The 12,401-nt window shown below is 58.2% G+C and overlaps 1 protein-coding gene across 5 annotated transcripts in view; it reads right to left on the bottom strand.

Moving 5' to 3' along the window:
* Positions 1-12,401, bottom strand: part of TNS3 (tensin 3) — a 167,257-nt gene that overhangs the window by 10,808 nt on the left and 144,048 nt on the right. For all 5 annotated transcript variants that reach the window (XM_019731607.2, XM_019731611.2, XM_019731606.2 and 2 more), the window contains 7 exons: positions 11,030-11,201; positions 9,285-9,898; positions 8,629-8,715; positions 5,163-5,294; positions 1,864-1,959; positions 1,095-1,172; positions 312-389 (listed from right to left, as the gene is read on the bottom strand). In XM_019731607.2, the coding sequence (XP_019587166.2) occupies positions 312-389; positions 1,095-1,172; positions 1,864-1,959; positions 5,163-5,294; positions 8,629-8,715; positions 9,285-9,898; positions 11,030-11,201 (1,257 nt within the window). The remainder of the gene's footprint in view (positions 1-311; positions 390-1,094; positions 1,173-1,863; positions 1,960-5,162; positions 5,295-8,628; positions 8,716-9,284; positions 9,899-11,029; positions 11,202-12,401) is intronic.

Here is a 12,401-nt window from a genome sequence, read left to right as displayed (position 1 = left end):
GCAGCACGGGTCACACCATTGGCTCATTTCGATGATCGAGTCACATCTCCTGGACGTTTACACTGACGGCTGGAAGGGCAGGTCACCACATCCTGTCTGACTGTGCTTCCCCAAACCAAACACGGGACTTGATGTTCATTCCACTGACTTGGCTCTTGTTTGAGCCAGAGGGACGTTTCCAGCGTGTGGAGCCCTCCCTTACAGCTCTCACGGGAAGAAAACCTTCCGACACGCAGAAGGAAAGGGAGCCAGACACTGGTGAGGGAGGAGGCTGCCATTGGGTGCCGTGGGGACAAGGGAGCGTGACTGACCTGCCCCCTGCTTCAGCAGCTCAGCTGCGGAGTTGGCCGCTGTCTGGGGCGAGCTTTCTGCTATTTCCTCCAGCGGGTCTGCAGGAAGGAGCAAAAAAACAGAGTTGAGTGCGGCTTGTGGAAAAGCAGGTTCCTAGGAGTGTGATACACTCGTCACTGAAATCCCGGAGGGTGACAGCAGAATAGCCCGCAAAAGTGTCATCACATCCTTTGCAAAAGCTGGTATGACAGCACCCAGCAAATATTTTCCTGACCTCTGAATTAATTTATATGAACAACTAAATTCTAAGAGGGAAATCACACTGACTGCAGTGTAAATTACTCCTCTGTCTGGAGTAAAACGGTGTGAAGCCGACACTGCTGGGAGAGCTGGCCCTAAGGCCCAATCGCACTGTTACGCTGCAGGCGTTACTTGTTTTTAACGTCTTATTGCGGCTCCCTTCAATCAACCCCAGCACCCAGCCCAGCACATCAGCATTCTGTTGTCACAGAAAGTAGTGAGCGACCCGAAGGCCTCTTGCTCAGGCGTTCTACATTTTGAACTGCAGAGTCTCTGCTCCACAGAACCCTGTCAGAAAGGCCGGGCTGTGACAATGTGACATGGGCTGTGGTATGACAGGCAGCCTCCTGTGTCCTGGCCTCGATGAACCCGTCAGCACTCGGGGGTTTACCCACGGAGCACAAGGCAGGGAAAGCTGTCCTGTCTGTAACTCGCTGGACCACGAGGGACCCTGCGGCCGACCCCACTCACAGCCTGTGGCCTGAGCATGGCCGCACACGTACCTCTGTCTGGAATAAGCAGTTTGCAGGGCAGGGCCAAGGCCGTGATGGAATGCTGGCACACCAGAGCCGTCAGGCTCCCTGCAAAAGGGAACGGCAGACGAGCATTAGGACGGTGTCACACTCCGCTGGTGTCCCCTAAAGGCAGCTGCTGCAGGGTGAGCCCTGACGTCGGCAGCTAGCAAGCTCCGTTGCTGGGCCTTCATGCAAGACTTCCGTGAAGCCACAGCTCAGCGAGACAGTGAGGGGTTGGGCCAGGGAGCTGAGATGGCTCTGAGACACGCATTCTCATACTTTATAAGAAAAGTCCATCTGCTGACTTGGCGTAGTCTGTACCACCAATGCCATCTGTCAGGGGCCTCAGGGGCTGTGAGACAGTGATGCGCTCGTGTACGTGTACACAAGACTCCCCGCCCGGGAGCTCAGGGAGCGTCCCCACAAGCCTGCGAGGGCAGGATGGCCTCATTGGGTAGGAAGGACGCTGCTGGGGAGTCCTGCACCTGGGGAGGGGCCACGCCGGCTCCAGCCTCGGCCCCTCTCATCTGCCCACCCCCACCCAGGCCCAGCTCCCTGCCTGTCGTTTGTTCAGTGTGGGGAAGCTTTAAAGAACGATTTCATGTCCACTTTGTTTTAGGGACGGTGATTCAGGTGCGAGGGATCTCAGAACTGGGGATGAAAAGCACATGAGGGTGGAGGGCTCCCGAGTGATGGCCCAGGGCCACGAGCAGAGGGGACGCCGGCCCATGTCCACTGCACACCCCCAGCCACTCACCAAAGTACGGCTCATTCGAGCAGCCTTTCAACCGCACCCCCTTCGGGGTGCACTCGATCAGAAAGTGCCGGACCAGTTCGTTGGCCAAATCTCCAGCTGAGGCAAGAAATTTAAAAGAAAGAATTTTTAGAAATGAAAGCATGGAAGTTATAGGGTGGTTAGGAGCTGCCGTGGAGAAGGCCCCTGTGTGACCTGTAGGTCCCTGTTGCCACTGAGTGCATTGGTCACCAGGGGTCCTCCCAGGACAGCAGGCTGAGCACCCAGATGGATGGGCCCTGGGGACAGCCTCGCACGTCCTGCAAAAAGTTTGGCGGGGGTGGGGTGGGGGGTGGTGGGGGTGGAGGAATGAGTTAGCAGCTGGGAAAGAAAACAAGACTCCAGGGCCTTCCCCACTAAGAGCAGAGGCTGGCGGCGTCTGGATACACTGCAATGCCCAGCAGGGCGCACTGAGGAGGCTGGGAGGGTGCCCCCTGCTGGACTCAGACGGCAGCCTGCCTCCACGTCCCTGTGCTGAGCGGCACCAGCCATGAAGGGGACAGCGGTGTCACAGAAGCCACGGAGAGCAGAGTGTCTGGGGGCAGGACAGCACCGATGACAGCAACACACGAACAGCAGGTGACGGCTCCCTGCCGAGGTGGCCAGCAGACAGTCACATGGTGCTGTCGGCCCCGCTCCTGTGCGCTCCATGGGCACGTCTGCCGTGGCCTGTAGCACCCGCCATACTGGAACTCTGACGGCAGGACCCACTGCACTTGGGCTTGGTCCCCACCCCTCGCCCACAGTAGCTCGCAAATAAGGTTTATATACAACGCCATTACTGTCAGGCTTCCGCCGGGGCAGAATGGAAACGGTCAGCTCCCAGCAAAGGGCGAGGTGGATAAAAATGCCCTTTGGCTGTGGGAGGAAAGGACCCATGTCCCAGCTGAAGGGAGACAGTGGTGGTGCCAGCAGGCACAGGGCTGGACGTGGGGTTCCACCCCAAGGACGCGGCCTCACTGTTTCCTGCCACGGCTGTTCTAACGGCCTCTACTGTGTGACCTTCATCTTGACGTCCAGTCAGTTGGCCTGAGAGGCGGGACGTTTGCCCAGAAGTAGGAAGGGCCACACATCGCCCCCTGTATTTCCAAAAGTAATGCATGCAAAACACCAGTTTTTTGGCCTCGTTTTAAACTTTCAGCTGGAACCGAGGAGGTGACAGCTGCCAAGAGGTCGGTCACTGCGCTCCCACACGCTCCGTCGTCCCCACAGACCCACAGACATCCCATCCTGAGACTTGTCCTGCTGCGACCGAGCGTCACTCAGCAGGTTCCCAATTAGGACAGTCGTCTGAGGCCCTCCTCCATCAGATCCCACACAGCCCTATTTCCACTCAAAAGTGAGGCACTTGCCTGCTGGAGCTTTTCAGACTGGAATTCTGGCAGCTCTTAGACCCCACCTGCCAAGGCTCACCTGTCCTACCTGTGTGCACAAGCCTCTCCCCCTTCACTCCCAGACAAGGACAGTCCCCACAGATTTGGGCTCTGTGCTCACTCAGAGTCCCCTCCTGCCCTGCCCCGCCCCTTCCATTCACAGACACATGCGCCTCCTGAAAACCCTCAGCTCAGCCTAAGGCCCCGCCCCTGACAGGCAAACCTCACATTCCTCAAGGCTTAAGTCCCCCAATTTTCTCCAGGGAGCTTAAGCCGAGCTTTCATGAAGGATCTGGAAAAAGCCACAGGTCCAGGCACAGAATGTGAGTGAAGCCGCTGTGCACCATTTTGTTCTGTAGAAACCAGCCCTGTCTTACTCTGACGTCCCCCATCCCCGGGGACCTGATGATGGCCATCCACACTCACCACTTAGAGGAAAGAGGGTAAAAGAGTCCTGTCCCTTTCCTTAGTTTGAGGCACAGTGGCAGGAAAGGCAGGAAGGGCAGGGTGAGCCAAAAAGAAGAAGAAACTGAAAACCGAGCGTCCACCAACAGTGGACTGCATAGCCTGCAGCCCATTCATTCAGAGGATGGAAAGCTGCCAGCAACGAGGGGGACGGCAGCTACAGCCGTCAGAAGCAGAAAGAGCGCCTCTTCTGAGCCAGAGTCACCGAAGAATACACATTGCATTGGTTTTCTCACACAAGGTTGAAAATAGGCAAAACCATAGTGTTCAGGGATTCGTATTTTGGTGATTAGTATGAAAACCCTGCAGTCTACATTTCACTTGGGCTTCTTGCTGTGGGTGGCATGGTCTGCTGTGGTTGGGAACAAGCTGGTCACTGAGTGAGAGGGTGAGAAAGGACCTTGTGAGCCCACATTGGAACGGGCAGTGTCAGCAGGAGTGCATGAATTTTTAGAAATGATACCTTCCCTAGGTCTGGTCACTGCAGAGAAGCGGTGACACTCAATAGCACAGAGCACGTGGAGGGACAGGTCAGGCTTTCCTGACGCCCTTCCTGGTGAGCAGACCAGGGGTCTGGACGGACGCTGGGCAGGGAAGTGCAGAGCGAGTTTGCAACACATTCACAGTTGCAGAGGCCTGGCCGTGCTCATGGACTAACGGGGACAGCAAAAGTCATGGGCCAGCTCAAAGGCCTCACGTGGCCAAATGTGGGGTTGCTGGACCCCAGGAGTAACAGTGGGATGGCTCACGGCACACAGGAAGGGGTGTACACAGGGCTGCCTGCCAGGCACCTCCTGGGCGGTGTACATGCCGCTTCACGGTGAGGTCACCTGTGCACTAGGCGTCACCATGGCTGTACATGGTCACGGCTCATGGCGAAGGCGTTGAGAAGGGCAGGGGAAGGTCTGAATGGATCTACATGCGATTGGCTAACCTTTCCCCTGTGCAGTGTGAGGAGCAAGGGGGAGGACGGCACGGCCATTGCTGGAGAGGGGACAATGTGATGACTGCAGGCCTCACTTTATCCATCACGAGATGGGGTATGCAGCCTGCTCACCTCACGTGAGGACGGGGGGAAGGCGCATTGCTGGCACTGGGCGGACAGTCCGTGAGCAGAGCAGGAAGCGATCACGCGTGGTCTGACGGGGAGGGAAGGGGACGGAGGGGGACACGACGCATTTGTGGAGCCCTGTACTGCTGTTCTAATACCTGCACAGTGAAACGGGTCACCCATCCAAAGCAATAAAGGAATAAGGTTTACAGATAATTAACGGGCTTTCTTGAATAAAGACAGTGCTTAGTAAAATACAGCTGAAAACACCACTACCGCAGGGAAAGCCTATGAGCACTGTTTTCAGCCTCCGTCAGAGGCGGATGCATGACCGACACACAGGTGAGCACAGCACATCAGCCCCGGGACCCTACCTTTCTTGTTCAGCTGCAGGACGGAAGGCGGTGGGGTGGCCACCTTCATGGCCAGGCCGTAGGCGCCTCGGAAGGAGTGGCTGTCCCTGACGATGAACGAGCCCGGCTCTTTGTCCTTCAGCATGGCGATGGCTAGGGAGGGAACAGAGGGACATGAGTGTGTGCCGGGGACACACAGTCTGTTTCTGCTGGGACTGTCCCCTGAGCAGGGTCTCTTCTCATGCCTTCTGCAAACTGGGTCAGTGGGAGCTGGCCAGGGGACAAAGCGCGGTTCAGTGCCCTTGGGAGGTCTGTGATGACGTGCAGTTCTTGTGGGGACCTGACTGAAGCACGTGGAGGTGCAGGGCCGCCCCTCCCTGTCTCACAGATGTGGCCAGCACGCGAGGGCTCTGCTGCCCCAAGCACACGGCTCCGTCCATCCCACAGCACCCAGGAAGCCCAAACGACGACCCCCACCTACTGGCCTGGCCGGGCAGGAAGCGAGGCAGAGCTGCCCCACCGTCCCCACTGGGCCATATGGCATTTTTTTCCTTTGGGATCTTAGAGTGTGTGCGCATTCAACTTCCAATGAAAGGAAAGAACTTTCCAGTCACACTTTCTGAAGATAAACAGGATATGCCCCAAAGCTCCTCAGTACTTAATACAAATTCCAGGATTTGCCCCGGGGAATGGCAAAAACGTGGCTGTAGGTGGTCCTCCTTCGTGCAGCCAGGACAGGGCTGTACCTCCCTGTGGCCGTCACCATGACTCAGGGCCAGCTGCTGAGCCCAGAACGGACTCTTTCCATCTTTCCTAGGTGAGGTCAGAAAGTTTAGCTCATAATTACTGCTTTAAAAAACACGCCCCCCCCTTCCTGCTTGAAATCTGGCAGCCGGGGTCCTGTCAGCACAGCAGAGGAAGACAGAAGGACCACTTAGGGTGACAGTAACCTCAAGGTTGATGCCGCCCAGACACCGGCCAGAATTCTCTCTAGTAACAGGAATTCATCTCAGGATTTCTTTTATAGACTTTCAGCCTTTATTTAAAAAAAAAGACAGAAAACTAGGAATTTCGAGTACAAAGTAATACAAAATTACAGCCATAGAAACGCCCCCTTTCTGTAAAACCAAAGGCTGTCTGGAGCGAATGAGGACATAAACCAGTGAGTGGCAGGACGCCTGTGACGCCTCAGTAAATAAGTGTCCAGCCCCAACCTCCTGCTGTGGGGAAGGCGGGCTTTCCAGGCCGGCCCCGCCCCTGGCCCCGCCCATCCTGCCCCCACCCCCACCCCCGTGTAGGGCGGCAGGTCAGCTCCAACTCTTTCTCCCCCCAGGCTCATCCCCAGAAGCCTGGGCTCCTCTCCCAGTGGAGGGCAGCTTGGGGACAATGCTAGACTCTGGTTCTTTGCAAAAGAAATGAGCCAGAGAGTCCAGCCTGCTGAGGTTGTAAAAACCAGCTTGTGCAGGTCCCACAGGACACACCAACCCCACCCACGTTTCCGAAGACGGTGGACGGCAGGGCCACCCTCATCCTCCCCTCCCTGCAACGGGCTCTTTCAGGGCCAGTGGAAAGGCGGGGACAGCGGTACGGAACTTGATTTTCCTGTAGCTCTTTTCCTCCTGAGTACTTTTAAGTTTGCCCAGAAGCACCCCAAGGAATGAGCCTTCCCATAGTAACATGGACCCATCATGCTCCAGAAGAGGCCACCCAGGTGTCTCCCTCCTGCGTCTTCCTGAAACTTCACTGCAGCTTTTATAGCAAAAGGCACATCTTGACAGTTAACACAGCACGAAGACAAAGCCCAAGGGCAGCTTTCTGTCCCTTGGAGGAGCTGTCACACCCACAGGACATTCGTCCGTATAGGTGTCCTCCACGCAAAATGCTGAGAAAGTGGAGGAAGTGACGCTTTCAGAGTCCAGCTGGGAAGAGCAGCACCCAGGGCACATGGCAGCTATTCTGAGACGAGCTCCACCCAAAGGGACTTTTTAAATGTGGGGCTAAATTAGGCAGATGACAACAGTGACTGCTACCGCCTACTGTGTGCCTACCAGGTGCCAGCAACAGTGCCTCCCCCACCAGCACCGCCCAGCCACACTCAGGCTGGCTCTGTCGCCTACACTCCCTGGAGTCACCTGGCACATTCAAGCCAAGGCTGCCGGCTTCCAAAGCTGGAGCCCTGGTTGTCCCATGGAGAAGGGGGCAGCCTGGCCCCACCCAGCACCCCGGTGTAAAAGGCTGCGCCAAGGGAGGGTCCACATGGAGTGTTCTAGAATACAGTGTTCGACCAGCACTTCTCAGAGTCTGTCTGGCTGGACAAGGCGCCTGGCGCTGGAGCTAAGGACCAGTCCTGGGAATTCTTGCAACAAGAGCAGGGAGGGGACAACAGTGGAGCCTGGATCGTGGTGCCAGGCTCAGCCACAAAGGCCAATTGAGGGAATGGGACGCCTCTCCCACTGTGGCCCCCTGTGTGAAGTGACAATAGTCTCATTGAGCTCTTGGGGAGAAATGCACATTCTTACCATTTTTATTATCTGCTTAATTGAACAGAAGAATTTCAGTGAGGAAATGGGACTGTGCTGTTTGCAGCCACTTAACTCTTGGTGTCCAGGCAAGTCATCTTTGGGACAGGCTTAAGGATTTTCTTCCCCAGGTTGAGGTCACACACAGAACAGCCCGCGGGCTGTGTGGGGACCGTGGCGGGCAGTTTACTGCCACCCCTTTCCCAGCCCCGAGCCACCGTTCACAGGGGAACTTCATTTCCTGTGTCTTGGCCGTGCACCCCAGGCTCCTCGGGCAGTCACACACCGTCCTCTCTGAGGGACTTCTGGGAATTATGAGCCCCCAGGAGGCTGTGTCTCTCACAGCTGTGAGGGGGACAGCAGCTCCCTGCGAGTGGAGGGCAGCACGTCTCGGGGACAAACGAGATCTGCTGAAGGAATGGCCACTGTTTGCCCAGGAGCTGCCCCAGAGGGGCCACCGCTCTAATGGCCGGCCAGGCTCCCTCTCGGAGACCTCGTGAATCTGAGTTCCAGTGAAGAATGTCACATGACTTAGCTGCTCAAAACTGTGGGTGATTTCAAATTTTCCCAGCTGCCATGAGGCTGCAGCAGACGCAGGTGGCACACGTGCGTGCAAGGCGCCTGTTATCAGCGCTTGTCTTTCCCACAAGCAGATGCAACGGTGCTGGAGGGACGTCTGTCCTTCCTCCCGACCCTCGGTCACAATCTGCAGTTGTCACCAGCCATGACGCCATCAGGCGGCTGGCGGAAATGACTCCCTGCCCTCCGGAAAGCGCGAGGCCACCCCTGTTCCTCGGCAGCTCCCTCACGAGGACCCACTTGTCCTACAGAGACTTAGAGGTGGTGGCACTTCCGGGGTGTGTGACACAGGGCAGCCCTGCTGTAACTCGGCGTCCCGGGGAGCGGTGCCCTCATGTCCCCCTCAGGCCCCGCCGCACACAGGACTCGGAGCCCTGTCTGCCACGCACCTTGTTCTCTGGAGATGTCCGCCTTGTACCAGAACCTGGAGGTGTCCTGCACGAAGCTCACGGACACGTGCTTATCGCCTGGATTATCTGCAAAACAGAATTTAAAGCCCAGCATTGTGAAGGGCGTTTTATTGCTAGCTCTCACCTCCCAGGGAACTAGAAGGTCAAAGTGCCCACCCCGGGGTGTAGGGTCTCCGGGGAAGATGAGTGCCGGGAGCACGACAGACAGCAGGACTGTGACCAGGACCACGCAGCACGCAGCAGCGGCGCATGGTTAGAAGGCGGGAGCAAACAGAGCTGGCCGGGGCTGCTGGAGGGTGCCAGGGCCATCTTCTCATAATCTGAAATGGCTCATCATTAAATTGCGAATGAAAGCATTGCATTAAAGAACAGAAGTTATTCTGAACAAGCAGGACGCCCAGTGGAAAGAGCACCACGGCGGGAACGGTGGGGCCTGCTGTCGGAACGAGTCTCAGCTGTGGGGACAGGGACACAGAGGACGGACACGCCCCTGCTGCTCCCTCGGCGTCCCCCTCCAGGCGCCCAGCCCAGCCCCAGAGGTGGCGCTGGCTCTCAGGCCCAGGTGTGAAGCCTGGGGGTCCTTCCTTAGTGAATACGGTGGGTCCCGTGGGTCCCGCAGAGGAGGGGACACATACCTGGGGAAGGAGCTGCTGCCTCGGGCGGCTTGGGGAAGTCCGGCAGGACATTGGGGAAAGGGATGCTCATTGTGCTCCCGCTGTGGGGGCTGGAGAAGCCGCTGGATGACGGGGACACGGAGCCGAGGGAGCGGTCCCCCTCCGAGGCCCGCTTCTTCTCAGGAAGGGGCGGCTGCCCGGGCAGGGACAGGCCCTGGCCCTGCAGGACGGGGCTGTGGTGGCCGCCGTGTCCAGGCGCCACCGTGAGAAAGCTGTGGGGCAGGAAACCATTGTCGGCAGCTGCTGCTGTCCGCGGGGTGCTGGGGGGCTGGGACACTCTGTGGGAATTGGCTAGCAGGGCCCCAGGGTCCTCCCTGGGGGGCAGGCCCAGGAAGGCCTGGCCGCTTGGGGGGCCCAAGGCTTCCGGTAGCTCCACCAGGGAGGGCTCATGGCTGTGGAAAGAGGCTGTGAGCTCGGCAGGCAGGAGGTGCGGCCGGCCGGGGCCGGGGCCGTCCTTGCTGGGACCTGGGAACTCGCTGGCGCAGAGAAGGCTTCCTGGGGGCCGGCTGCTCCCCAGCAGGGCCCGTGTGGCTTTGGGGCTAGTCTCCACCCACTGGTGCTCGGCAGAGGGGGGGCTGTTCAGGAGACAAACCAAGCGTCAGAGAAGATCCCAATCCATGGAGAGGCCACAAAATGAGCCACGGGCAGCCTGTGAGCAAGCACAGCCACGCTGGCCCCAGGGCAGCCCCTCCACAGTCCCTCGTGGGTATAGTGTTCGTGTCATGAACCCCCAGCAGCCCCCCAGCCACCTTTGCTCTTCAACTAGACAAGGCCCTCCCGTTCTTTAACACGAAGCTCTGTGTGTCACCAACTTGGAGCTGCCCAGGCCATGCCCAGTACCCGGCCAGTGTCTGTGCACCTGGGGACCGGCGCTGAACCCCTGGTCCCACCACCCCGGGCACAGGGGTCAACCAAGCTGTCATCAGCTGCCACTTAGTGTCTGCTTCTTGAAGAGCCCGCGCCCCCCCCAGGTACAATTGTGTCACCCATTTTCTCCTTCTTTCCCTGACGCCTAATATGGGCACCAGGCCGTCAGTGTTCAACTAGGGCTTGCTGGACAAACCCGCTGACTGGGGGGCACGGGGGGAGAATATCGGAAACTACTCCACATTCAGGGATACAGAGAGTTGGCTGACAAACCACCCGATCGCACACGCGCGTTTAGTTCACTAGCAAACACGCGTGTGTTGTGTGTGGCGTCACACCCACACAGAAGGGAGGAGAGCCCAGGGGTTCTCCGGGGAGCACTGAACCCGCACGAGCAGCCCTGGGACCCGCCTGCTCTGAGCCACGGACTTGCTCCTTGTGAAATAGAAACAGGGTATTTCTCTCCGTCACCGCCCCTCTTTTCTGCCCTTCTCATCCCACCGAGTGTCCCTCTGCTCTCCCAACAGCGTCACAAATTCCATGAGCCCAGAGGCAGGCCTGTCCTGGCCGTCAGGCCCCCGCGCCCCTGCCCAGCCTCAGCTCAGACAGCCCTCCCCTGGCACTCCTGCTTCAGGGCACTGTCACCAGACGCCAGGTGGAGGTGGGCTCCTGTGCATCCTGCCTGTTAATAGTGATGCGCTCAGGACCTTCCTTCACAATGTACATCTGAGAGTGACAGCTGTCATTCCACAAAGGGGCCCGGGGTCATTTGCAGGACGAGCCCTGGCCGGCCTCTCCCGGGCTGGTGTGCGGGCCTGTGCCGCAGCCTGGGTCAGTACCTGTCCCGCCGCTGGCTGGGGCTGCTGTTGGACACCGTGCAGGAGGGCGTGAATGCCCGCTGGAAGGAGGGCGCTGTGGGCACATCCGCCCGGAGCACTGCGGGTTTGGCTCCCACGGGGCTCTCTGACATCCCCACGGCGTGACTGAGGACCTCAGCGCAGCCTCGTGGTTCTGTGGCAATGACACAAGAGCAGAGGGACCTGGTTACAGGACTCGGGGAGACTCAGCCTGGGCCCTTCTTCCTGTATGGTATGGTGTCACTTCTGAAGCTTCCTGCTGCCAAAGGAGCTACAATCCCACCGAGCAGGGGAGCATTTCCCAAACGTGAGTCACCCAACGTCAGTCCCTGACCACAGCTTCCAATACGGGACCGTGAGCTGTCGTCCTCACTGCGTTGCCCCTGAGGCCCTGTGACCCGGGAGGGAAGCACGATGTCACCACCTGCAGACCAGTCTACCCGGACCGACTACTGAGCGTGTAGACGACCCAGGCCGTTTGTCACTTTAGAAAGGGCCAAGCCTTCCCTCTGCAAACTGGGAACTCAGCTCGCACCTGGGTCCTTGCCTTCCGGGCACACTTCCCCCCTCCAGCACGGCCTGGCCCTGGTGTCCTCGCCCTGTGAGGTACAGTGACCACCTGCCGGGCCCGTCACGCAGGAGATGAGAAGCCCAGAGCCTTGAACACCTGCCTGTGTGACAGGATTCCACTCACGAAATGCCCACCGCGCCCACAGCCCAGCATCTCCATTATTTCTCAGGATTTTTAAAACCTTGTCTATTTTTCTAAGTAAGCTTTAAGAACTGGACAAATGTATAAACATCATACAATAATACTGTGAGAAACACAGGGCATTTTGCTTTCTGCTTGAAAGCAACGGAGGACAGGTAGGAGAAGAGAAAAGCTAAGCAACTCCGCATCACGCCTATGACTCAGTCCTGGGAAGCGATGGCGTTGAGGGGCATCACGGTCATGGCCGTTTTGCCCGACACAGACCCATTCGGGAGCATGTGGTGCAGAGGCCAAACGGAAGCCCACGGTCAAGGCCGTGGGAATCCCACAGGTCTGGGGAGACAAAAATTGGGGAGCAGAGCTCCAAGGCAGCCAGGACATGACAGGCAAAGAGCACAGAGGAAAGGGACCACAGAGGAAGGACTGGCACGCTCAGAGCCGTCTCCCCTCCAGGTATTACTGACTCCGACGCTCAGAGGCACAGGGCCAAAGCAGGGTGACCACGACAGCAGTGCTACCGAGAAACGTCAGATACGAGGGGTCTGGGCACTCTCGTGGTGGGGCTGAGAACGAGGCTCAGAGCTCAGCACCTCAGCTAGGAAGAGGGGCCACTGCAAGGACCCAGGGAGAGGCCTCAAGGCT

This window comes from Rhinolophus sinicus, linkage group LG09, assembly GCF_036562045.2.
Source record: "Rhinolophus sinicus isolate RSC01 linkage group LG09, ASM3656204v1, whole genome shotgun sequence".
Lineage (NCBI taxonomy): Eukaryota > Metazoa > Chordata > Mammalia > Chiroptera > Rhinolophidae > Rhinolophus > Rhinolophus sinicus.
The sequence above is the reverse complement of the archived record's forward strand: the minus strand, read 5'-3'. Positions and strand labels throughout refer to the sequence as shown.